Source organism: Athene noctua, chromosome 13, assembly GCF_965140245.1.
Source record: "Athene noctua chromosome 13, bAthNoc1.hap1.1, whole genome shotgun sequence".
NCBI lineage: Eukaryota > Metazoa > Chordata > Aves > Strigiformes > Strigidae > Athene > Athene noctua.
In genome coordinates this window covers 21753268-21776333 of record NC_134049.1, presented here as the reverse complement: position 1 = coordinate 21776333, position 23066 = coordinate 21753268, and the positions used below count along the sequence as shown (strand labels likewise).

Here is a 23066-nt window from a genome sequence, read left to right as displayed (position 1 = left end):
TCTTTTCCTTTTTTGCTTCCTTTGAAAGCTGCTCACAGAGATGTGAAGCAAACATGTACACAGGGACACAGCCAGGCACTTTCCCGGCTGGACAAGAGAAGAGGAGACCCAGTTTGGCTCAAAAAGCAGTATAGCCAGTTGGGCTCAAAAACCTGTCTCAAGCTGAGGGGAGGGCTTGCTCCAGGGCAGAGACCTGCCAGGTCCCTGCTACCAAGGACTGTTTGTCTCCAGATCCCATCTCTGTCCCCATGGCAGTCAAGGCAGGGGAGCCTCACATCCCCCTGACCCTGCAGCGCTCCCGGCTGAAGGCTGAGGAGAAGACCCTGGATTTTGAGTTTGAGGTGGTCAGTGCCCAGTTTAACCGTCGGGGCCGTTACGCCCTGCAGCTCACTGTGGAGAACCCGCTGCTGCAGGGCTCCGGTGCTGGTGTCCGGCTCCGCATCGACAGTGGGGACATCATCCAGAGCAGCACTGGCACCACTGACACCATCGAGCAGAGGGACCTCAACCAGATCTACACCTTCCAGAGGAGGAGATTCACCTTCACTCTGCCCAGAGGTAAGAGGCTGGATGCCATGGGGATGGGCTGACAGGGGAGGTGACCCAGAAGCATGGCTCTGCAGCAAGCACAGCCTGTCTCAGGCTTGCAGACCCTTGTACCATGCTCACACCTTCATGCCTGCAGCAAAACCCTGAGCTGGAGTCTAAGCTGTCTGAGCTTAGTGGGGTGGATGGAAAAGGTCTAGCTTGGAGAGTGGGGCCACAACCACCACCGATGCAAACACCAAAATCTAGATATATCCAGACTGGATAAACCATTTGCTAGTGTTCACAGTGTTAAGCAGGGCTGCTGGTGGGTGAGCCCAGAAGATGCTCCTGAGACCACCAGCCCCTCTAAGCAAGACTTCAACCCGCTGCTGTTCCCAGCAGGTTTCTGCAAGAATGACAGGAACCACGATGTGCGGCTCCGCATTGAGGCCCTGCACTTCCCTGGGAGGGCAGAGAGGATGAGGATGAGCAGGCAGGTGGGTGAAGCCTTCTTCGCCATCTACCCCCGCACCAACCAGCCCCGGATGAAGCTCTCTGCTGGGAGGGATGAGGACTGGTACCGCTACAGCTCCGTGATGGCTTTGCTGCGGGTGGGCAGCGAGCAGCCGGCAATGCACTGTGGCCGGCTGGCCTTCACCGCATCCCTGCACGAGCACCGGCCTCCCACCACGTTGGCTTTGGCCCCACCGCCCCCCCCCGGCACCCAGGAGGAGGACCAGCAAGCGGCAGGCACAGCCCCTGCACCAGCCCCCCTGGACATCGCTGTCCCCAGCCGCTCTCTCCATACACCCGAGTCTGCTTACCACTCGCTGCCCACCAAGGGCCGTGCCTGCTCCCCCGAGGTAGGAGAGACAAAATTTGGGGGTCAGAGATCCTTGCTCCAGCAAAACTAGAGCAGACCAGTCTGCTTAGGACAGGATTTGGCCCTACGGTAACTAGATGGCCCTACATAAGCACCAGGTGGAATAGAGGCAAAGAAGAAAGGTATCTATGGCTTTTAGGGGGTGTCTTTGTTAAACAGCAGATCCCTGCCTCAGTTTCCCCTCCCTCATTCCTCTACATTGCTGGGTAGGAGCCTGGTGTCTGTCCCTTGCCTGCCACCAAAGTCAGGGACCCTCTTTGTCCAGGACATGAGCAAGCTGAGACAAGCTCAAGATGCAGGCAGGGTCTTGGTGAGACAGCCACCACCCAAGCAAAGCCAGTAAAGAGGGTCTTACAGTCAAACCATGCACAGAACTTCAGGAAAAGATCCTCTGTGGGGTATTCACCTGGCTCTGCCTGCCCCAGCATGGTCCAACTCCATGCTAATCCTCCCCTACCAAGCACCAGACCTTCAGCTTGCCCCAGAACTCACCCATGGCACCTGCAACAGGACCAGAGCCTCCAACTCATCTGCTTAACCCACCCAAACCCCCCTCACCTCCCTGGCTGGTGCAGGGCAGCCCCTCCAGCAGAGACCCCCAGGGAGGGTGACACTTCCCAGAAACACACTTTTTTTTTTTCCTTTGTTGAGGCAGTTGGGGCTGTGGAGGAGCAATCTCTAGAGATGCATGGGGAGTCTCTTAAGTCTAAACTAAATGTTGAGGTGGCTATGTCTGGTTTAGGTTTTTGGTTTGGGTTTTTTATTTCTTGCAAAACTTCTGCCCTTGAAGGGTGAGGTCCTGAGCCCAGGTATTAGAGAATGTGGAGGCAGATGGGATATGGGGGGGCAGACTAGGAAAGGGTTGTTGGAACTTAAATCTGGGCTTTCAAACCCCTTCTCTTACTACCAGAGGCTGCGGGCTGACCCTGTGCTCAGCTCCTCCCTGGAGCTCCCGGGTGACTCAGCAGACGAGCATCTTTCCTCCTCCTCCTCCTCCTCTTCCTCTGTTCCTGCCCCAAGGCGACCACTGAGCTGCAGCAGTTTTCACCTCTCCTCATCGGACTACAGCCTGGATCTGGCGTCTTCACCAGCACAGGTGAGTGCAAACGGTGGAGAAGGCACCATCCTAAATTAATACCAAAATGCTATTATTCATAGTGACTTCCCCTTAGAGCTTTGAGGTGCTGGAGAGGAGATGGAGGGATGCAAGGGGACCCCTTGCACCCCTTCACCCTGTCCCTGTCTCAGCTTGGTTCCAGGACTGCTCCTGCTCTCAGGCCGTCGTGTTCCCAGCCTGGTCGTGGGGATGGGGGAATGAGACACCAAACTCTGCATTTCTACTACCAAAAGGCAGCCCTGTAAGCTGGCCATCCCAACAGTGGATGGTGTCACCTAGATCTTAAAATGCTGACTGCAGTCATCTGGGGCTGACACATCTTAAATGTTTCATCTTGCAGCTCAAATCTAGACTTCTAAAAACTGCAGGAACCGTAGGGCAGGGCTACCATAGTACAAGAGGCTGCATTTCTTTTTTCTTAGTTATGTTGAAAGCTGTCTAAATAAATAAAAAAGACAACCTTTACCCCAGGGGCTCCATTTCCTGCACCTCACTGTAAGAATAACATGTCTGTGGATGAAGATGTTGTCTATGCTGCTCTCAGAGGTGTCTTATACACCTGTGAAAACATTGCTTGAGAAAGCTGGATTACAGCACTGGAGATGGGACTGATCTCATGAACCTTCCCCAGGCATCCTCTGGGCTCTCTTCTCCTTCCAGGGGGCCCCCCATGTCCTCCAGCTGGGCTGGTGCGAGAGCTGGGGATGGCGGGTTTGACGGCAAAGTCTTCTGCAGCATCGGGGCCACCAGCAAAGGCTGCTGGCTTGGGGATGGGGCTGGCACCCTCACTCAGCCCCCCAGCTAAGGGCTCCTGTGGTGGAGAGGTGAAAGGGACTCCACAGGTGGTGGTTTGTGTCTGACATGTGGTCACAAGGATGCCTGAGTGCCTGGACATGTGCTTCTGGGTCCTGGTGACTATCTTGGTGTGGCTGTAGGGTAAAAATTGGGTTGGCATCCCTCTCCCCCGCGGTGTGCTGTGCAGGGAGCTACCTGCTGCTGCAGTGCTGCAGGACACCTTTGTGCCTTGGCTCTTTCCCTTGTACAGGATAAATGTGTTGCTGTTGGCTCTGGGACACTTGGTCCGTGTATTTCACAGGAGTTACGGGGTGCTTGAGCCCCGCTGAGTGGCTCAGCCCCTCTCCAGGGCAGCTGACTGCTCCTTGTGCTGCAGGCAGGATGCTGAGCATTGCAAACCCTCAGGATCCTGGAGCAACTCCTCTCCCTTCACAGCACTTTGTCTCTCCTGATTTTCAAGTGGATGTGCTATCCCTTCCCTGATCAGCTGAAAATATACTGGCCAGAAACGCTTATTAGCGAGGCCTGATTGAGTTTGCTCAGCAAATGTCTAGACGGAAACTCTTTCGAGCTGTGGAAATCGATAGCAATCAGCTGGGATGCGGAGCGGGATGCGGAGCCGGGCCAGGGTGTAAGGCGAGGCATTAGCAAATGCAATTTTGCTCCTGGGCCCCCAGAGAGAATGCAATAAATCACCTGCTGCTGATGTCACTGGGCAAGTATTTGCCAGGGTGGTTTTTATTTAAAAATTAAAAGCTGAGAGGCGGGTGGATGTTGGCTCCCTGCCCTCCCGGGAGGGCTGGAGTGATGGAAAATATGTTGGAGAGTGGCTGAACTGTGCTGGGTTATGGGGAGGGGGGATGGACCAGGTGGAGATAAGAGTTTTAATCTCCAAAAGCACTGCTGGGATGCTGCAGCCTGGATCTGGCAAGCTGAAGCTATGGGAGCTGTTTGTTAGTCTGGAGCTGTTTTGGCTCTCAGTGGTCCAAACCTGAGGATCTCAGACCATCACATGTGGATCCTGCCAGTGCATGGTGAAGGTAAACCCTAAACTGAAGTTTGAGAGCCTAAAGATCTTCCTAAATTCAGGCAGAACTTGGGTGATCAACAGTTTGGGGAGTTGGTAATGCTGGACCATGGAGAGGGGCAACTTCAGAGGGGTGAGGTGTCCCATTGCAGGCTGCTGCTTAGGGCGGAGGGCTAAGAAATCTGGATGCTGGGCTATTGCATCTGTCTGTTTTCCTCTTCCAAATGGCAGACATGCAGGCGCATCCCAGTGGGTGACCAGCTCCTTGACACAGCCTCTGTGATGAGCATCTCTTCTGCAGGACAGTGAGGGTGATGGATGGGTGCTGAGCTCTCCCCAAAAGGCCAAGGCACAAGGATAATGATTTTTCTCATCTCACCACAGCCTGCAGATAATGTATTCCTAGGCATGAAGCAGGAGGCTCTGCTGGCTGTTCAAATGCCTCGCGCGTGTTGCAGAGCCAGACGGCTGCCTAATTGTCCCAGGACCTGGGCACGTCACCAAGCAGATCGATAACATGCCGTGGATGATCTCTCAGTGGCTGGGATGGCTGAGGCTGAGCCTTGGAGCTCTCAGCCCCAGGGATACATCCTCCCCCAGCCTGGCAGGGACGGAGGAGAGGGGACTGGGCTCACCAGAACCTTTGGGAACTTTGCAGCAGAATGCAGGGCTCAGTTATGGGCAGTCAGCACCCAGGTCAGAATAAGTCAGTCCCTTCCTCTAGGAACTATTCCCATTTCACTTCCAGCGGGTCTATGTGGTGCTAGGGGGAAGGAGCCAGCTTTTGGAGATCTCCTTGGCAGTTGGACTTGGTTGCAAGCCCACAGAAGATGGTTTGTTTCCAGTCTCCCTGGACCAGCTGGCAGCGAGGCGCCCATCCCAAAACAGCAATCTGTTGCTGTCAGGGTACAAAGAATCGCAGCCTTTCTGCAGCAGGCAAATGGGTTTGCACACAGCTTGTGTTCCTGCTCGGTCTTGCTTGTTTACCAGGCTGCAAGAGCGCAGGAGTATCAGGCAGCTGGGTGAGACACAGCTGGTGCTTCCCATGTTAAGCACACCCCATCCGCACCGTGCAATGCCAGCTGTGACTTGTGGAGTTTCAACAGGTCTGAAAAATGGGACAGAACCCGCTCCTGGCTCTGCTTATGCTGTGCTTTACCCCTTCGGATTCCCCATGGAGCTAAACAGCTTCCCTCGTAAAGCATGCACGGGTACAGAGTGACTTGGGGTAACATAAATCACAAGGATGAACAAAAACATTCCCCAGGAATAAAGATCACCTTTATTTTTTAAGGAAGATACAGAAAGTAAAGCAGTGACTCCTTAAGCATCGAGTGTGTTTCAGGCACAGGGACCTGGGGGAGTCTGAGCCACAGCTGGATTCATTTTGGCCCCTTTTTGGGGGAGTTCTGGCTGGGGCTTCCTTAAGGCATGTGGGTGGTATCTCAGGAGTCCCTTCCCCCTGGTCAGATGTGGATGACAGGCTGTGAGCTGGATTTGTTCCCCAGCAAAAAGCAGCACATCTAGCAAGCTAAGCCCAGGTCTGGCCTCTCCTGAATGCTTTAAATCAAACCCAGACCTGATTGCAAGCCTGGCTCAACCTGTACTGAGGGGCTTAGGGGCTGGTTTTGGGCTGAGACATTGAATTTCTGTTTGTCTGCAGTGGTAGGGGGAGCAGGGCTGCAGGGGCAGGGCAAGGGTGCTTGTGCTGGGATGCAGATGCCCTTGCAATATGCCCCATCTCACCGAGCGATGATGGTGAATAAAAGCTTCTGCCTTCTCATCACTGGAGCGGCAGGGCTGGGGCAGAGGTCTCTGTTAGCGGGTGATGGATGGCGTGTGTCTCCCGTCTGTCCCCCTGACGGCTCATCCATCACTCATCCCGATGACAGCGGCCATCACAGTGAGGGTGGCAGAGGTCCAGCCCTCCTCCTCAGCCTGCAGCCCCGACGGCAGGGTGAGGGGCTGGAGCTGCCTCCACTCTCTGAAAGCCCAATGAGGCTGAAAAACAAACTTTACTGGCAGGGCTCGCCCCGGGATGCGGGCGAGATGAATAACGCCGCTCGGCGAGCAATTTGTAGGGCTTTGAAAAGCTGTCAGCCCAGGGAGGAGCACGCCTTGACGGGTTCATCGGGGACTTCGCCTTCCTCCGGCAGTGCCCCGGCTCTCAGCATCCCTTGATCAACCCCACTCTGTGCCGGAGGGAGTCGGGAGCAAAAGGGGACCTGAGGCAAATGGGTTTGGGCTGCTGCTTGCATAGCTTCAATTTACTGAAAGATTTTTTTTTTTTTGAGTGTGAAATGTATGTTCTCGGTGATGTATTGCAAATAAATTATATCCCCTATCAAAATGTTGGGGAGCTGAGGCTGCCCAGCCTGGTCCAAAAGCCCTGTTCTCTGCATGTTTCTCCCTGCCCAGGTGGAGATCTGGCATGGAAATAGACCAGCAGAGTGGCAATTCACATTTTCTTAGCTAAAATGGAGAAAAATCTTCTCAGATGGAGAAGATGGATCCTCAAGAGGTTTTCCAAGCTGCTTCTTGATTTGCTTGTCTGTGAAGCACAAACTCTTTGGCTGCTCAGAGGAAAGGCAGGCAGGGGAGCGGCTGCTTGCTCTAATTCCTGCAATTTAAGTCATCATGTCCCTTTAAGTGTCAAATAACTGCCTTGATAAGAAAAGCAAATGGGGTTAAAAAGAGAAAATTGCTCCGTTTTAAGAGGTGGGGGGAGGAAATTGCACTGATGCCACTGATAAATATAGCAACTGTAAAACTCTCCTAATGGAGCAGACGAGGTGATACTGGGCTGCCGGCCCATTTAATTATTTGACAGGTGAATTGGGAGTTTTCTACATAAATGGAAGGAAAATGAATTTGGCAATTTTTAGCCCAAAGGGATTCCCGGCCTGCGGCAAGGGGGCTCCTCAGGGAAATCGGCTCGGAGTCAGCATTCCTGTGTGCCGAGGGGGGAGAGCATCCTCCCTCCTGTCACCCCAAAACCGTCCTGTGATCTTTAATGAGCTCCCGCAGGGTCCCCTCGAGGAAACATCTTGCTTAAAAATAATAACAAGAAGAATAAATCAAGCTCAGCCCAAATCCAAGAGAAAAATCCCTCCGTCCCTGCTGCTGACTGGGAAATAGGAGCAGAGCAGCAGCGTCTGCGCGCAGCAATGGGGGTTACTGGAGCAGTGGGGAGGGCTGGGGCTGGCAGGATGAAACGATGAATAAAACAGTGTTTGCTTTCCTGCATCGCTTTTCTTCCTCTCGCTTTTGTGTTGCTGAGGATCTACTAAAGGGCTTTAACCGCTTGGGTGTTTTTCCTTGGAGGGTGGTTTGAACCCGCTGCATGAAGGTGTTGGGAAATACCCCCTGTAATACAATTGGGTTCGCTTCAAAAAACAAGCTAGGGCTGCCTCAGGCCGTTGGTGGAGCTGAAGTTCTCCAACCATATGGCTGTTTATCTTAGGGCTGTGTTTTGAGCTGTGCTTGCCAGAGTCTAGAGCCTTTGCAGGGGGGAGGATACCCTTGCTAGCTCCTAGAAATGGAAACCATGCACGCACCTCCTTTCATTTGGGAAGCTGATGACTGTTCCTTGCCTTGCACACCCATCTCTGTGTCATCGTAGAGGTTATTTTTCAAGGGTGAGGTCTTCTCTGCCAGATGCTAATTGCAGGTGTCATTACAGGGGGGCTGTGTTCTCCTCCCATCCCAAGCACCTCCAAGGCATCACAGAGCAAAACCTTAGCAGTGTCTGAGCAAAGAGGGAGAAACCATCCATGGCTGGACCCAGCAGGGTAACACCTTCCTGTGCTGCATCAGCAAACCGTGGATGAGCCCACATGCCTTCCACCAGTGCAGGGAGGTTGTGGCATCGTACAAAAGCACTTTGCTTTGAAGGGGCAGCATCCCGCTACAGCTGCATCCCTGCTTGAAGGACCGCGGTGCTGGGGACGTCCATCGGTGCAGCTCAGTGCTCCTCTCCCACGGGTGGGAGCAGGGGTCGGAGGAAGAAGAGTGCTGATACTGTTTTAATCTTCCTTTTAACTGTAATTGCGTTTGGCTGGCTCCCCCGAGCTTGTTCCGGGAGATGCATTTTTCCCGGCTAGATTGCTTTCCTTGTTTTGCTCATTGGAGACAGGCCGGGGCCTGTGTCATGCCAGCTATGCATTAATAGAGCCTCAAATGAGATTTCACAGCCTCAAATCTGATTAACGCCGAGGCTCCGGTTGCTTTGGAAAGCAGGGCAGACAGACGAGGAGCCGTGATGCTTGTGGGGGGTGCAGAACCGTACGGATGTGGGCTGTCAAGATGTACCCTAACACCCCGGGCTCACAGGGACTGACACAGAGCCTGGCGATATGGGAACAGCAGGGCACAGGGCAGCTGGGATGCAACACATCTCCCACCCCCTGAAAACCATGAATTCAGGTGCTACATTGTCCCTCATGCAGCACGTTTGGAGAAGTCTGGCCTGGGTGAAGCAGCTGCAGCCACTCACCCATCAGCCACCGAGTCCTTGCTGTAAGCCCATATTTCACCCATTTTTACTGCCTGATGATGAGTAAAATCCCCCTCCCCATGCCTGTGCCCGGAGGTGAGTGCTTGCTCACCGCTGTGATGGAGACCATCGGCTTTTAGCTGGCTGTTTGCCCATGTTATGGGGAGATGCTCTGTGGCATCCCGGGGGCTCTTGGTGTGCTCTTACATCCCAGAGCCCTGAGGTCCAGCCCTGAGACCTGCTAGGATGTCCCAAGGAACACCTGGGGACCCATTCCCCTGGATCCAGGATGTCCTGTCCTGGCTCTGGGATGTCCTGGCCATGCTCCAGCCCTACCATGCATTCAGACCCCCCGTGACACAGCACTGGAGGTGTAACCTGTGGCCTGATCCTGCTGCTTGTTTAAAGCCAATTGGCACTTTATTTCCCAGCCTCTCCGCTGCCAGGGGAGGGGAAGCGGCTTGCTGGTGTTTAGCTGCCATAAGGAAGCTTGAAAGGAGCCTGGGGAGACATCACATAGGAAAACTCACACCAGCCCCAGTCCATCTTCGTTCATGGAACCTACTATTATTTTATGAAGTCTCAGGAGGAGGATAAAGCTGACACATTCCCAACAGCCGCTCATAAATTGCAGGGGTAGGGAGGAGCTCAGGGCTGCGAATGTTCCCGCCGTAGAGGAGCGGATCCCCGCTCCCGTGGCAGCATCGCTCCTGGCTTTAGTCAGTGCTGGAGAGCTCGTGGGACTTACTACGAAGGATCAGGAGGGTCCTAATCCTTCCACGGTAGGGGCTGGTGTCTTCTTCTCCAGAGCAGCAGTGCATCATCCCAAGGAGCACTGGCAGGGCTGTGTCTGGGGTTGAGGAGGTGAACACTGCAGATGTACAGCCCCAGACGCTCACATCTGGTCTTGTGCTGTCCAATGCACCGGTGAAATCAAACCTGAAGGAGCATTCTGCAAGCACCGACCTTCTGCCAGGGGAAAATGCAGCTGTGGTCTCCAGCTGTGGGCAGAGGCCAAGCCAGGATGGAGGAGTCCCTGTCCCGCTGCAGTGCCATGCCTGGAGGTCCCTGCTGGCTCCCAGCCCGGGCTGTCCTCCCCGAACTAAACGCTGGGCTCTTGAGGCTATTTATGTCTTGTCAGCTCGCAGCCAGAAGCAATTTAATCTTGGCTGAGAGCTGCTGTAGAGGAGCTGCCTGGGCCCCGATGCTTCTTTCGAGATGATAAAGAGTTGATAGAAAAACAAATTATGATCATGGCAACTCAGGCACCGTTAATCAACCTCCCCACAACACTGCAGTGTGAATAATTAATAATAATCGTTAAGGATGCTTTAAGGGTGGCTTGGGGTTAAGGTGCTGCATGGGATCAGGGCAGAGGATTGTATGAGATGCTCGAGTTGCTCTGCAAGAGTCAGTGATGCTACAAGTGACCTCAAAATATTTTAAACATGTGTCCCCAGCTGAGACCCTTGGGGACATGGGAACTTCATTTTTTCTCTGCCTCTTACATGTTACAGGTTTCAAACTCCTGGGCGAGAGCACTTGGCTTGGCAGGGATGGGGAAGTTTTTCTTCCCACTGAGTAAGAGAGCTGAAAAACAAGCGTGGGCTCTACCTGGAACTGCAGGCACCCTCCTTTCTGGAAGAAATACTGAGTTCCCTTCTGGCTTTGAATAGTGACTGGGGTTTTATTCAGTAGTTAATCACAGCCTTGCTGAGGGTTTTGGGTACCAGTTGCCTGTAAAGCCTGGCATTGTTCGTGCCTGCTATTTTTAAAACGTTTTGTTCTCTTGCTGAGTTTTACTTAGCTTAACGGCTTGTGAATTTTCTATTAAAACCCCTTGCTAATTATCATGCTGTAACCATTGTTGGCAGTAAAACCTACTTGGCTTTTTAGGGAGATATAAATATAAGTGGTGGGTACGAAGATGTGTGCTAAGAAACCTGCTTCTGTTACCTCGAATGTGAAATAAAATAGGGAAAACATAGGAAAACGTCCCAAAATAATGATCTGGAGCTGTAAATAAGGGTGTAGTGTGGGACACCGATCCAGCATCACAGCTTAGGTCCTGGGGTCCCCCAGAGCAGGACTCCATCAGCAAGCTCGGAGGTGTCCGTGCATTTCAAAACAAGGTTGTTTCCCAGATCTACCAGCTGGAATTCCTCTGGATGGGGTTTTTAGTGAGTATTTGGGGTGGAAATGTTCTCTAAAACTCCAGAGCTGGAGCCTGAAAAGATGCTTTCTTGAAAGGAGAGAGGAATCTCCAGGAAGAGCATCCCTGCCTGCCCTGCACACTCATTTGTGCGTCCTGCCTGCAAACCTGGTCCCCTGCCTCTTTGAAGCCCCCAGCCATCCTTGCCCTTCCTCGGTGATGTAACTTGTGTCGATATAGCCCAGGGCTCTTAAATCGTCTGCGCTTTCCTCCTCCTTTCCCCAGGTCATCCCACAGTTTTCCTGCCCTCTTTGTCAATGCTGGATGGGGCAAAAACATGCTAATATTTTTAGAATAGTGTTTATTCTCTTCCACATCCATCCCTTCTTCCTTCCTCTGGAAAAGCTTTGGGAAGGTGTCACGACTTGCCGTGCTGTGATTTTGGGGGTGCAGGGAGAGCTGAGGTGCTCGGGCAGGGTGTGGAGCAGCTCTGGCCACCAGCAGGGAGACCCTGTGTCTGTGCAGAGTGACATCTGACATCAGGCCAAGAAAGCCTGTAATTTCCCCTCTCCATCAGCATCGCTGAGCAGGGGGGATAATTGTCACAGAGATGGAGCCTGGGGTGGGATTGAAATCCTTCCCTGCCATCCACTCTGCAGGTCAAGGAATCCTCCCCCACTTTGTGTTTCTGTTCCTTCAGTGCCTCTTTCTGGCTGTCACAGATGCCGAGTCTGTCCCCAGCACCCAGCCCCAAGCTCCAGCTGGCTTCTGAGCTGACAGCAACAAAACAAGGAGGGGGGGGGGGCAGATTTAAATGTTTTTCCAGGCTGCTGGTGGTCAGAGCATCCAGGTTTCCATCCCACAAGTGATCCTCAGGTTTGGATTGGTAATCCCCCAGGGTGGCAGGTCACTTCCCTGCTGAAAAGCCCATCACCACTGCAGCCGGGTGGCCTCGGGAGAGATGAGGGAGAGGGCTTAGGATGAACCAGCCCCTCATTACAGAGTTTGGAGGTGAAGCCACGTGTCGGAGGGGATTTGCAGGCAGTGACTTTGAGAAGCCCGCGGGGTAGTTGCTGGGCTGGAACTCTTGCTTCAACCCCAGGAGGTGGGAAGGATGCACGAAGGGTTTGCTTTGCAGGGTCTGAAGCGGTGCAGGGTGGGTTTTAACCCCTTGTAGCCACAGCACTATGCAATATTAGATGCATTAATTCTGCATGCTGCCCAAGACGGTGGCACGGCAAGGCTGAAGCCGGTGGGGGACGGTGCTGTCTCTCACTTGGATGGGGTGTGATGGGCACGGGGATGGTCCCCCCCCCGCGGGTGAGGAGTGGCAGCTTGTGGCTCTGTGACTCCTTATCGCATCAGCTGGTGGGAATTAATGAGCTTTTCCCCCTGGACTGGGCTGAGATCCCAAATCCTGCAGAGTCCCTGTAAATTGCAGAAATGCCTGGGCTGACAAGAAGGAGGAGCAGGGGGATGGTGGGGGCAGGGGGGTGCGTGTTGGCAGGTCTGAGGGCCATGGAGAAAATGGAGGTTCTTCAGATGGTTAATCCCTGTTTTGGTGATCTGGCGTGGGGTCTTTAGTTGGATTATGGTGTAGCTTGTCCCCATAGGACCACGCTGGGCTGGTTTCAACCCATGTGGGGTGCTCTCATGCTGCTGGCTGGCCTCCCAGAGAGCCTGGCACCCATTATGACCCTACTGTGGGATGGTGACATCCATGGTGCACCAGGGACACCACCTCCCCAGCTTGCTTTCCTCCATCCAGGCTTTCAGCATTAAACAGGGGTTGTGGGGATAAGTTTAGGTCATGGGGATGTGCTGGGGACACCATCTCCAGCATTGAGCTGGGGCCATGGGACCGAGGTTGGGTGATGGTGACATGCCCGCAGCTTTGCAGGAGCAACCAGCCACTCCTCACCTTAACGTCTCTCTTACTTGTTGCTAGCAGGTATCCAAGTCCCCTGCTGGGAAAGAGGAGCCCAGGCATGCACCAGTGGCTGGTGGGGGACACATGGCCCGTGTGGGAAAGGAAGCCATCTCTGTCACACTCCATGGTGCCAACAACCTGCCGGCCACACGGGACGGCCAGGTGCCGTGGCCATATGTTGTCATGTGAGTACCCAGCGTCTGCAAAGGGGGACAACAGAGATCATGGGGACACAATGAAAGGGTCTAGGAGCTGTCACACTGTTATTAACTCTTTGCATGGCCTGGGGAGGGTGGAAACCTCTTCTGCAGTGACATGCACAAACACCATGTCAGTGGGATGCTCAGTACAGGGAGAGGGGCCCGGACTCCTGACTGAGATGGAGGAAGGCAGGGGATGGGGTGCTTTGACTCGCTGGGGCATCAGGAAGAAAGCATTCCTAATATTGAAAGTATAAAATTATGTCAAAGAATCCACAGGGTAATGCTGCCTGGGTTTCGAGAAGATATCACAATAAATAAAAGAGTGTTTTAATAAATAAAAAGGATGCTTGGGTAAGGAGAACGTGGCTCCTCATGCATTATTCATGTGCCAGGGGACTCAATTAGCCGGTCATGCTTTGGTCTGTGTTAAGAGGGAGGCTGCTCTGCTCGGCACTGCTGCGGGGTGAACCTGCGATCCCAAAGAGCTCTTCCAGGAGACAGGGAGGCTTTGGCATCGCTTCCCTGGAAAAGGGGAGAGAAAGCGGCTGTTGGTGACTTCGGAGCATCTCCTGGCTGTGGAGTTTGGTTTCTCCGGGACATCTCCCTGGGGCGGTGCAGGGTAGGCTGGTACCCGAGTGGGTGCATCAGTGCCAGGGGACAGGGAAGAAGGGCTGGGGCTCATCACACTAGGGACAGTCAGCAGCTGGGACTGTGAAAGCCTGGAAACATCTTCTCTGCAAATGTGTAGAGCAAACTGTTGCTTGCTGGGCATTTTCCAATGTAGAAACCCTGAGCTCCGTGGTGAAGGCGGTCCCAAGGTCTGTGTGTGGCACAGCACGCCTCTTCTCCATGGTGCCTGCTCCCAGCCGTGTCGGACATCCCGGAGGCTCCCTGGGCAGGAGGGATGTGGCTCTCCATCATTGGGCTTTCAGCATCTGGGGCTGGCTGGCACCTGCAGCCTGGTGGGAACCGGCTGGCAGCCCAAATGTCTGCCCATCCATCACCCCTTCCCCTCTTCCCCACCCACCCTGTGCCAAGGACCCGCTCTCTGCCCCAACAGCCTGAGTAACTCCACTGCAGGAGTTGTCTCTATTTCCATAAACCAATTATACACAGATAATCTCAGGAGATTTAAACATCAATATCCTAAATGATAGCACGAGGGTGGCGTGTGATTGTTGCATCTCTCTTTACATTCTGGTGCTGCTCCATCACCGCATTGCCATGGTAACGGGGGAGTGATAGAGGGGAGGGGAGGGTGATATTAGGGATGCAGGACACATGAGGGGCCTTTTAGTAACCATAGTGAGGGAGCCAAGGCAGAAGGGAATCAGTTATTGTTTTTCAGGGCACTTGCTTTTGAAGGAGAGTAGCATGTTGCAGTTAAAAGGTGGGGTTTTATGGACGGGAAGGAGAAGCAGTCGATGGATGTGCCGGTGGGGACCTGGTGGCTGTCGATCCCCCAAAGCAGCTGGGTACCACCAGCGGAGCCAGCCCAAGCTCATACTGACGGCACCCAGAGCATCATCCCCCAAAATCAGGAGTGGGATGGGAGGAGGGGAGCAGTACCACTCACACCAGTCCTTCGAGGCTGTCCCGGCGGCTCGTGCCCAGACTCAGGGTCCCACAGCACTCCATAGTTGTGTGCATCATTTCCAGCTCTCGGTGCAGAGGACTGGGGAGGGAAAGGCTTAGCAGAGTGGATCTGAAAGATGTCAAGCAGCAGGAGAGCCTGCACAGGCATCCCGATGGGCTTTGGTTGATCCCTGCTCTGGATAGGATGGGTCTTCTCCTCCAGGGATGCTTTGGGGACCTGGCAGCAGCTTGGCTCTGCTCCCCATCCTCTGAATGTTGAGCAAATCTCCCCTCCCTGCTTTCAGGGGCACCCGTTGGTTTGCTCTGCATCTTCCTTTCACTCCCTCATGCGCACAGATAAATCGCCCCTGGACCGACGTGATGCAGGGATGACCTTGGCGTGCTGGAGCCAGGTGTGTTTGCAATTAACAGCACAAAGCGCCTGGCTCGGGCCAGCTTCTCCTCTCCATTGAGTACCGTGGGCAGGCGCAAGTGCCTCCTTGCTTCTTCCTTTCTGCTCTTTAGCACTGAGAGAAGAAACTCAAGGTCGCTGCTGAATGCACCATCTGCTCTCAGCCTGGGGGATGGGGACTCCAATGTCCCCCTGCCTGCAAGTCTGCCTGCGCAGGCAGCAGTCCTGGTTGTGGTACAATGGGGGTGCTCCACCTGGGAAGGGGTTAGGGTGTTCCTGCGAGCAAAGCCTTTTGGCTCTGCAATGTGCCCAATTATAAACCGAGGGGCTCAGCTGATAAGCCCAGAGCAAGGATGTGTGGGAAGGGGGACCAAGTGGGGTCTTTGGGGATCCCCTCCTCACCCCAGCACCTGGATTAGGTCATGGTGGGATGAAGGTGGACTATCCCAGAGTTAGAGGGTCAGGAGCAATGTAAAAATCGGGTTTCTCAAAGGAGAGGGGAAATTATAATTCTTCCTCTCATTCTAAATCTTTTCAGAAATTGCTCTTATACCTCTCTGATTTATTTATCTATATTTATTTACCCAAACGGCACCTGAGACCCCCAAGATGAGCACTGAGCACAGTGGGGCTGTGTGATGGGGGGGCAGCATCGCCTTCCCCAGGGCCGGATCCTGCAACCGCCACATAGGTAACACCCTTGATGTCGGTCCTGCAAACTGTGGCTGTGCTGCACAGGGTTTTTATTCACTCAGAACTATGTACCTACACCACTACATTGCCTCTGTGGGGATGTCAGCCCTGAGAAATAACTCACCCTGTAGAGATAATAACTTATAATGCTGGATAAATAAATATTTACGAGGGCTGGGCACAGCCCTGCCAAGCCCTTTGCTGGGCACCTGGGAGTCACACGCAGTGAGGAGGCTGCAAGATCCTGTCCCCAAGCACTGTAGCTGAGACGCTGATGTATAATAACTCCCCGGGGGTGGCCGTCTTTATCTTTTATCTTTATCTTTTATCACAGCAGTGGGTGGCTGGTGCATCCCCACACAGCAGAGCGAAGCGCTTGCCCTGGAGCAGGCAGGGAGGGATGCAGAGCACCAGAGGAGCATCTCTTGGTCCATCCCAGCCATGTCCTGCCCCAAGGCATGCGATCCCCAGGGCAGCTGTCTGTCTGCTTTCTGGAGACCCCATCTCCTGCCCCACCAGCAGGTCTGGAGCTGGCTGGGGTGAGGAGGAGACATCAAACCATCTCTGCTCTCCACCGTTCCTGCTGCCCCCGGCCTGTTCATTTGATTTTGAAGCACATCCCCATGTGTTGTACTGTTGTGGGTTGTTTCCTCCCCCCCCTCCCTCCCCACTTCACAGCTCTTTTTGAATGCTCTCTCATCCTTAGGCAAGTCTATAATGAAGGGGGCCCAGAGCAGCCTGTTCTCACCCTCCTCCTCCTCCCACCCCCCCAGCCCAGGTCTGGCTTCATTCGGACTCCAAGCACGTTGCTGGTAGAGCAATCCCCCACAGAGCTCATTACTGGAGAGCCGATTTTCTTCCAGCCCCTCCACAACGGTGCCAGCCCAATGCAAATTCCCACCTGGCAGAGCTGGCCGGCTCAGCTTCATTCCAGTGGGATGCAGGTGGGCTTCTCTGTTGGGGAAGGGGACACGTGGGAGATGGGAGAGGAGCATGGGACGTGGATGCAGCGTGACTGAGGGTCTGTTAGACCTGTGTCTTCAGCAACAAGAGGGGATGGAGGTTTTGCAAGCATAGAGCATCCTCCCATCTGTCTGAGATGAACTTCCTTGGTCCCACCTGGAGCTCACCCTACAGCTGGAAGGACCTTTATCATCTCCTTTCCCCCAGAGTGGAGGTCTCCAGCTCCCAGGGTGTGGCAAAGTGCCACCATCTGCTCTCAGTCACCACAGTGACTGATGTAAGCTCTCCCTAAGAGCCGTGTTGGCTCTGCTCCAGCAAAAGCTTTCCTGGAGGAGCCAGCACTGGACATTTTATCATCTTAATATCCAGAACAACCTGTTGACAGGGCTGGTGCATGTGTGTCATGCTGGCCTGGCGCCACGTCATTGTCCCCCTTCACCCCATAGTCAGGGATGGAGAAGACTTGAGGTCACCATGTCACCAGGTGGTGGGACTCTGCTGTGGTCTTGGGATTCCCAGGATAACACCAAATGTCTTGCTGGCCAGTGGAGACCCCGTAAAAGATCTGCCAGACTCCCTAATAAGGGGGGCATTATTATAATTAGCCAAGCTCATGAGTAATTGATGATCAATAGATAAAAGTGGGAGGAACAATCCCAAAACAGCACTGATGGTGATGGCCCTGCACCAGTGCAGATGAAGAATTATCCTGGGCCCATAGTCACTAACGCCACTGTAATTATTGCTCAGCCCTGTTATGTGCTGAGTTTAATGATGGTGGTCGTTAACATTCAATCTTCTCTCTCATTTCCCAGCAACCTCCTCCCTGTTCCTTCATCAATACAACTGGCTAATTAGCCTCTGGGGTCTGAAACAGCCTTTTGGATAAAAGGATCTGCAAACCCCATCACTGGGGGCTCAGTAGAATCTTATGGCCTGGAGTAAAACCATCCCTGGACCCCCAGCGCAGGCCCCTCAGAGCAGGGGTAGGGTAGTTAAGGGTGGTGGGAGGGTGGGCTGGTCACTGTTAGCTGCACTGAGCAGGTACGGTGCTCATCCCCCTCCCAGGCCCAGCTCCCTGCTGACACATTCCTCTCTGTCACCCAGTAACCAGCCTGTTTTGCCTCTCTTTTCCTCCCAGTAAGACCAGCAGAGGGGCTGAGCAGAAGCTGGAGGCAACCCATGCATCCTCAGTGCCCACCCACACACCCACCTGGGAGGAAGAGGTGACAGTGGAAATGGATGCTGAAGATGCGGCCTGGGCAGGTGAGAGCACCAGGGGACTGTGGGGACAGGGATGCCGGGGACTGGGACACAGGTCTCACCTCATCGCGGGGTTAATTTTGGGATATTACAGAACCTGTGCTCCAAAGGACCCCACACAGCACCCAGGCAGAGGGTGGCCACGGACAAGCCGTGCCCTGAGCCCTGTGTGGCTGTGGTGGCTTCAGGGCAGGACCAGGAGGGACATGCCGCCAGATAAGTGCTGCAGGGTGGAGGAAGTGACGGTGCCGAGCTCCAGGAGTCCTCCAAAGCATCCCATGCAAACTGGCATCGGGGGAGAGCACCGCACATCTTTCCCTGCTGCCATCCTGACACTAACACTTTGTATCAATCAGTTGGACCCACATCATGGTGCTGTTACTCCCCGTGCAGGGCTGCTAAGTCTGTTATTGTAATAAAACTCACGGTATTAGGGTCTGGGATTTGATTACAATCAAACCCTTGCAAAACAAACTGTGGGAGCTAATCTTCACATCATGCCTAATCCCATTAGGGCCTGACCTAAATGAATTTCAGGAGTTTTTGATGTAGTCTGAACCTGCCCCGTGTGGTACTGGCAGAGATGTGAGGAGACCTCCAGCCCCGCTCATCCGCCTCCCAGCATCCCCCAGATGTTCAGAAGTGTTCATCCCCCTGATGTTCAGACCAGAGCTGTCCTTTCCAGGTGGAGCTCGCACTTTTTCTTGCCCAGAAATACAGTTTACATCCTTTTCTCACCCAGCAATACAGTTTCCATCAGCAGGGCTGCCGAGCATGATCTATCACCAGTGATAACTAGCAGAAAAGACACTTGTCTCTTGCTCGACCCCACAACGTTTTCTCTTGAGCTATTTCCACAAGGGGCTGGAAGAAAAAGAAAATCTCCTTAGAAATTGAGCAATTGCTGAAAAGCACAAGCTCAGGAAAGCATGGTCCATGTACTTTCCTGGTCCATCGTCTTCATTCTGGGGACATGCACAACCTGTGGCATCACCAGGTCGGCCAAGCAGGAGTTAAGACGGGTGCCTCGGCACAGTCATTAAGCTGGGGGAAGGGAAGCCCGAGTCTTGATGGCAGCATAAAGAGAGGGCGGTTTTCCTTTCCATCAGCTCTTTTTTTTTTTTTTTTGATAAAAGGCTCCTGCTCGCGCTTGTCAACTAAATTGCAGCTTTGCTTTAAACTAAGGGAAGAGCTGGGGCTGCCAGCACCCGTGGGGGTGATGCTGCCATGCTGGGGGGACAGATGGTAACCAGACGTCCCCAAGAGGGCTGATGCCACGGTGGCAAGTGTCTGCAAAACCCACCTGTGGGCTGTGGGCTAACCCTGGGACAGGGACGGCTCAGGGCAGGATCACACCTTGACAGCTGAGCAGGGTGGGCTGGAGCCAGGGAGGTGGATTAGGCGGGTCAGTGGGAAATCCTGACTTCTTGAATGGGAATCTGAACAGTGTTGGTGCCAGTTGTTCACAGGCTTCGTTTTCTTGGGGATGCCTAGGACCTGCTCTCGATGGCTCCTTGGGATGCACGTGTGTGTGTGCATATAAACCCAGGAGGGTGTGAATCCTGCACCTGTCCATCCCACCATGGCCTGCGAGGGGAAAGGGTTGCTGAAAATGCATCAATCCCCCCATCACCCCTGTCCCTTTTTCAGCCAGACCTTCCCCAAACCTCTCCCCATCTCTTTGTCTGCTCTCATCCCTTCCAGCCCTGACTCTCACCGTGGCAGACAAAGCCACCAAGGAGGCACTGGGGACCTTCCAGCTGCCGGTGCGGCACCTCCAGCCCTTCCAGCCCTACCATTGCAGGCTGGTGCTGGTAGGTATAGCTCCTGCCCCTCGTTTCTGCTGTTTATTCCTGCACATAAACTCTAATTTTCAGCTCAGCTGTAGTTGGGGGTTGTGGGAAAAGGGACCCTTGTGTAACGTCGTAGTCCCCGTGGGAAACCTGAATTTGGCAACCTTGAGAAGGTGCTCAAAGAGGCTTGTGAGCAAAGAGCTGCCCGGGCTTCCTGCGAGGTGGGAACAAGGCAGGCGTTGTGCTGGGCTTTTTAAATCTCCGTTAAGAAAATGTGGAGGAAAAGCAATGAAATTGCAAGCTTTTGCCCTCAATATCCTGGGGAAGGAGATGCGGGGCCAGGCCATACATCAGAGTGTTTGTTAAACAGGGACCACAATTCATTAATTACGGCAGGCAGGTACCCAGCCGTAGAGAAGCTGCTTCCCAAGGCCCTTGGTGGGGAATCCTCTGTCCCAACCTGTTGACAGTCCCAGGGACTTGGCTGATAGCTCCCTGTACAGATGAGACCTGGCAAACTCTCTCAATACTTCTCCCAAATCGGCCTCCCCTATGCTCTGACTGGCAGAAATGTGTTTCCTCTTCCCTGCACAGAGACTGGGAGTGATTAAATATTTAAATTCAGAAGGATTTATTATATTGATCTTTTCTGGGAAGGCCCCAGGGGACAGTGAGCTTTAATTATTAGTTGGTGCTTTATTGTCAGTGATGGGCTGTCTGCACACCCAGCGCCAGTGTTCGGTGGCCTTGACCCTTCCTCTTCCCACGGTTTGCTCTCCTTTGCAAACAGCCAAGGACACAGGACCCTGCGGGGACAGTCCTGCACGTCACCATCATCCGCAAAAGAAGCTTCATCCCTCGCTGCGATGGATTGAGCTACGTGGCCTTGGAGGTGAGAGGCAGCCCTGGGGACAGGAGGTGACAGGGGGATTTGAAGGGTCCTGGATGGGCCAGAGTCAACCCAGGGAGGATGCTGCTGCACCTTGTCTCCTGCTCTGGCAGCTGTTGATGCTGATTTAGGGCAGTTGTTTTTTGCCCCCACATTTGCTGACCGCTCACCTTGGACACCCCCACCTCCCAGGTGCTGCTGCAGGGGCTGTCCGCCCCACTGGCTACCCCCACTGGTGCCCTTGTTGCTGTGGCCAGAGTTGTGACCAATGTTCAGGAGTACAAGTGAGTGAGGCCATGGGCTGCTGGTGACATGGGTGGGGGTCGCTGGGCTTCGGACAACCTGAGCGTCCCTGGTGCCATTGCAGTGCTTGGCTTGGATGTGGCCCCACACGTGCTGACTCGCCTCCTTTTCATCACTTCTCAGGCGCCGCATGGAGAAACATCCCATCTCCTGTCCTGGCATCAGCCCCACCACCATCACATCCCCAGACCCTCCGGCAGCAGCCTTCAGCATTGCCCGAGCTGCCAATCACGGCTACCCGCAGGTACGAGGCCGAGCACACCTGCAGGAACGCATGGGTCCGGCAGCATCCATCCCAGCTGGGTACTGACCAGCATCCCTCCCTCGGCAGGGGAGCTGAGCACCCCATGCAGGGAAAAGCTTTAGGGTCAAAGCAATGCTTTGAGCATAAAGACACGGTCCCCACATCCACCTTACCCTGCCTGCAGAAACCCACAGGCAGCTTCTCAGCTGTGCCTTTGTCCTTCATCTTTTTCCCCTGCTCCGCTCACGCCTACAGCTCGAGTGCTGCCTCTCGAAGGCAGAGACCTTCTCCTCCCAGGGCCTCAAGTACCGCCGGGCAAGCTAGCGACGCACATCTTCAAAATAGCTGTTGCCAGGGAAACATATGCTTTCGGCACGCGGCATCATCGGCAAGCAGGAGGAGGGCCCGCTTTTGTTCCTGAGCCCTGCCAAAAATTGGCAGGGAGGGAGAGGCAGGGCACTGGAGGGGTGGTGGGGCAGGGAGGAGGTATGATGGAGCAGCCGAGCCAGAAGCCAGCATGAAGCTGGCACCCCTCAAAACCAGAGCAGCTCCATCCCTTCACCTTTGAAAAGTGCCAGCCAAAAGCGTGGTGAGGGCGGATGTCCAGCTGCCCCAAAAAGATGGATCCAGCTGGTCCCAAACGCCGGCAGAGTGCGTGTTTCTCCATCTCAGTCCTTCTCCCCCATGTGTTGAATTTTGATTGTCTTGGAGCAAAACACCCTGTATCAACATGTTTGGGGAGCCCATAAATAAAATATTACTTAGAGAAGGCCGGCCAAATGCCAAGTCGCCCACGAGGCGGTGAATTATCATAAAAATTGCTGGTGCATTTCATTCATTACAATAATTGCTGTTTTATTCCCCCACCCCTCCCCTTCCTCAGTTGCTCTTTGCAGGTGAGAGGCGAGGGGAGTGCCGGGGACCCTCTGCTTTGGGTCTGCACCTGCTTTGGGTTCCCCTGGAAGCAGCACCCCCAGCCCCACCATGGCAATGGGTTTAGGGTTGGTCCAGGCTGCCCACACTGACTCCAGAGCAGATATTAGGAAAGAAATCCCCGTGCACTTGCCCTCAAGTTCTTTTATTTCCCCCATCAGTTTGCTCCAGAACGCAGCACCCTGAGGCTGAGGTTTCCCAGACAGAGCAGGAATATTTCTCTCCTCTAAATGCAGCCAAAATGCATTTCCTTTGGATTTATAGGGATAAATACACACAAACCCTGGTGAAGGTGTGGTACCCAGGCACTGGGCGAGACCAAGCCAAGCCCCACAGCCCCGGCACAGGCGGCAGTGCCAGCACAGAGCCGTGGGAGCCCAACGCGGGAGGATGAGTGATTAAACCCGGCCATCTGGCCTGCATGTGTGCTGCTGCCTCCTTCACCTCCTCCTCCTCCTCCCCTCCGTGCCCACATGTCTCTGTCTGTCTTTGCATGTCGCTGAGGATGCTTCCCCAGGGATGCACGAACAGGTTGCTCCGGGGTGCTGAGTAACCCCCATCCGCTCTCTCCCTCATCTCCTACCTCAGTTTCCCCACCTCTCCACATGGTTCCTTCCTGGGGAGGATGAACTCCTAATGCCTGGAAGGAAAGGTTAGGGAAAGGCTGGGAGGAGGAGGAGGAGAGAGTGCGGCTGCTCCAGTTCCAGAGGTTAATGGCTTTCCCTGAGCAAACTGCTGGGCAGGCTAATCGGATTCGATAATTCTGCCAGCCCAGCATGTCCTCTCGCCTGTCGGTTCCCATCAGCGTCTGCAGACAACAGTGCTTGGGTTCACCTTCAGCAGGGCACCCCTCTTACTTAGGGGGTTT

The 23066-nt window shown here is 54.1% G+C and overlaps 1 protein-coding gene across 1 annotated transcript in view; it reads left to right on the top strand.

Moving 5' to 3' along the window:
• Nucleotides 1-248: 248 nt before the first annotated feature.
• The window catches only part of CCDC33 (coiled-coil domain containing 33), a 43590-nt gene continuing 20772 nt past the window's right edge, over nucleotides 249-23066 (top strand). The window contains exons 1-9 of the mRNA XM_074917508.1: nucleotides 249-558; nucleotides 931-1391; nucleotides 2322-2507; nucleotides 12949-13112; nucleotides 17915-18039; nucleotides 19741-19850; nucleotides 20620-20721; nucleotides 20911-21002; nucleotides 21145-21265. Coding sequence (XP_074773609.1) covers nucleotides 249-558; nucleotides 931-1391; nucleotides 2322-2507; nucleotides 12949-13112; nucleotides 17915-18039; nucleotides 19741-19850; nucleotides 20620-20721; nucleotides 20911-21002; nucleotides 21145-21265 — 1671 coding nt within the window. The remainder of the gene's footprint in view (nucleotides 559-930; nucleotides 1392-2321; nucleotides 2508-12948; nucleotides 13113-17914; nucleotides 18040-19740; nucleotides 19851-20619; nucleotides 20722-20910; nucleotides 21003-21144; nucleotides 21266-23066) is intronic.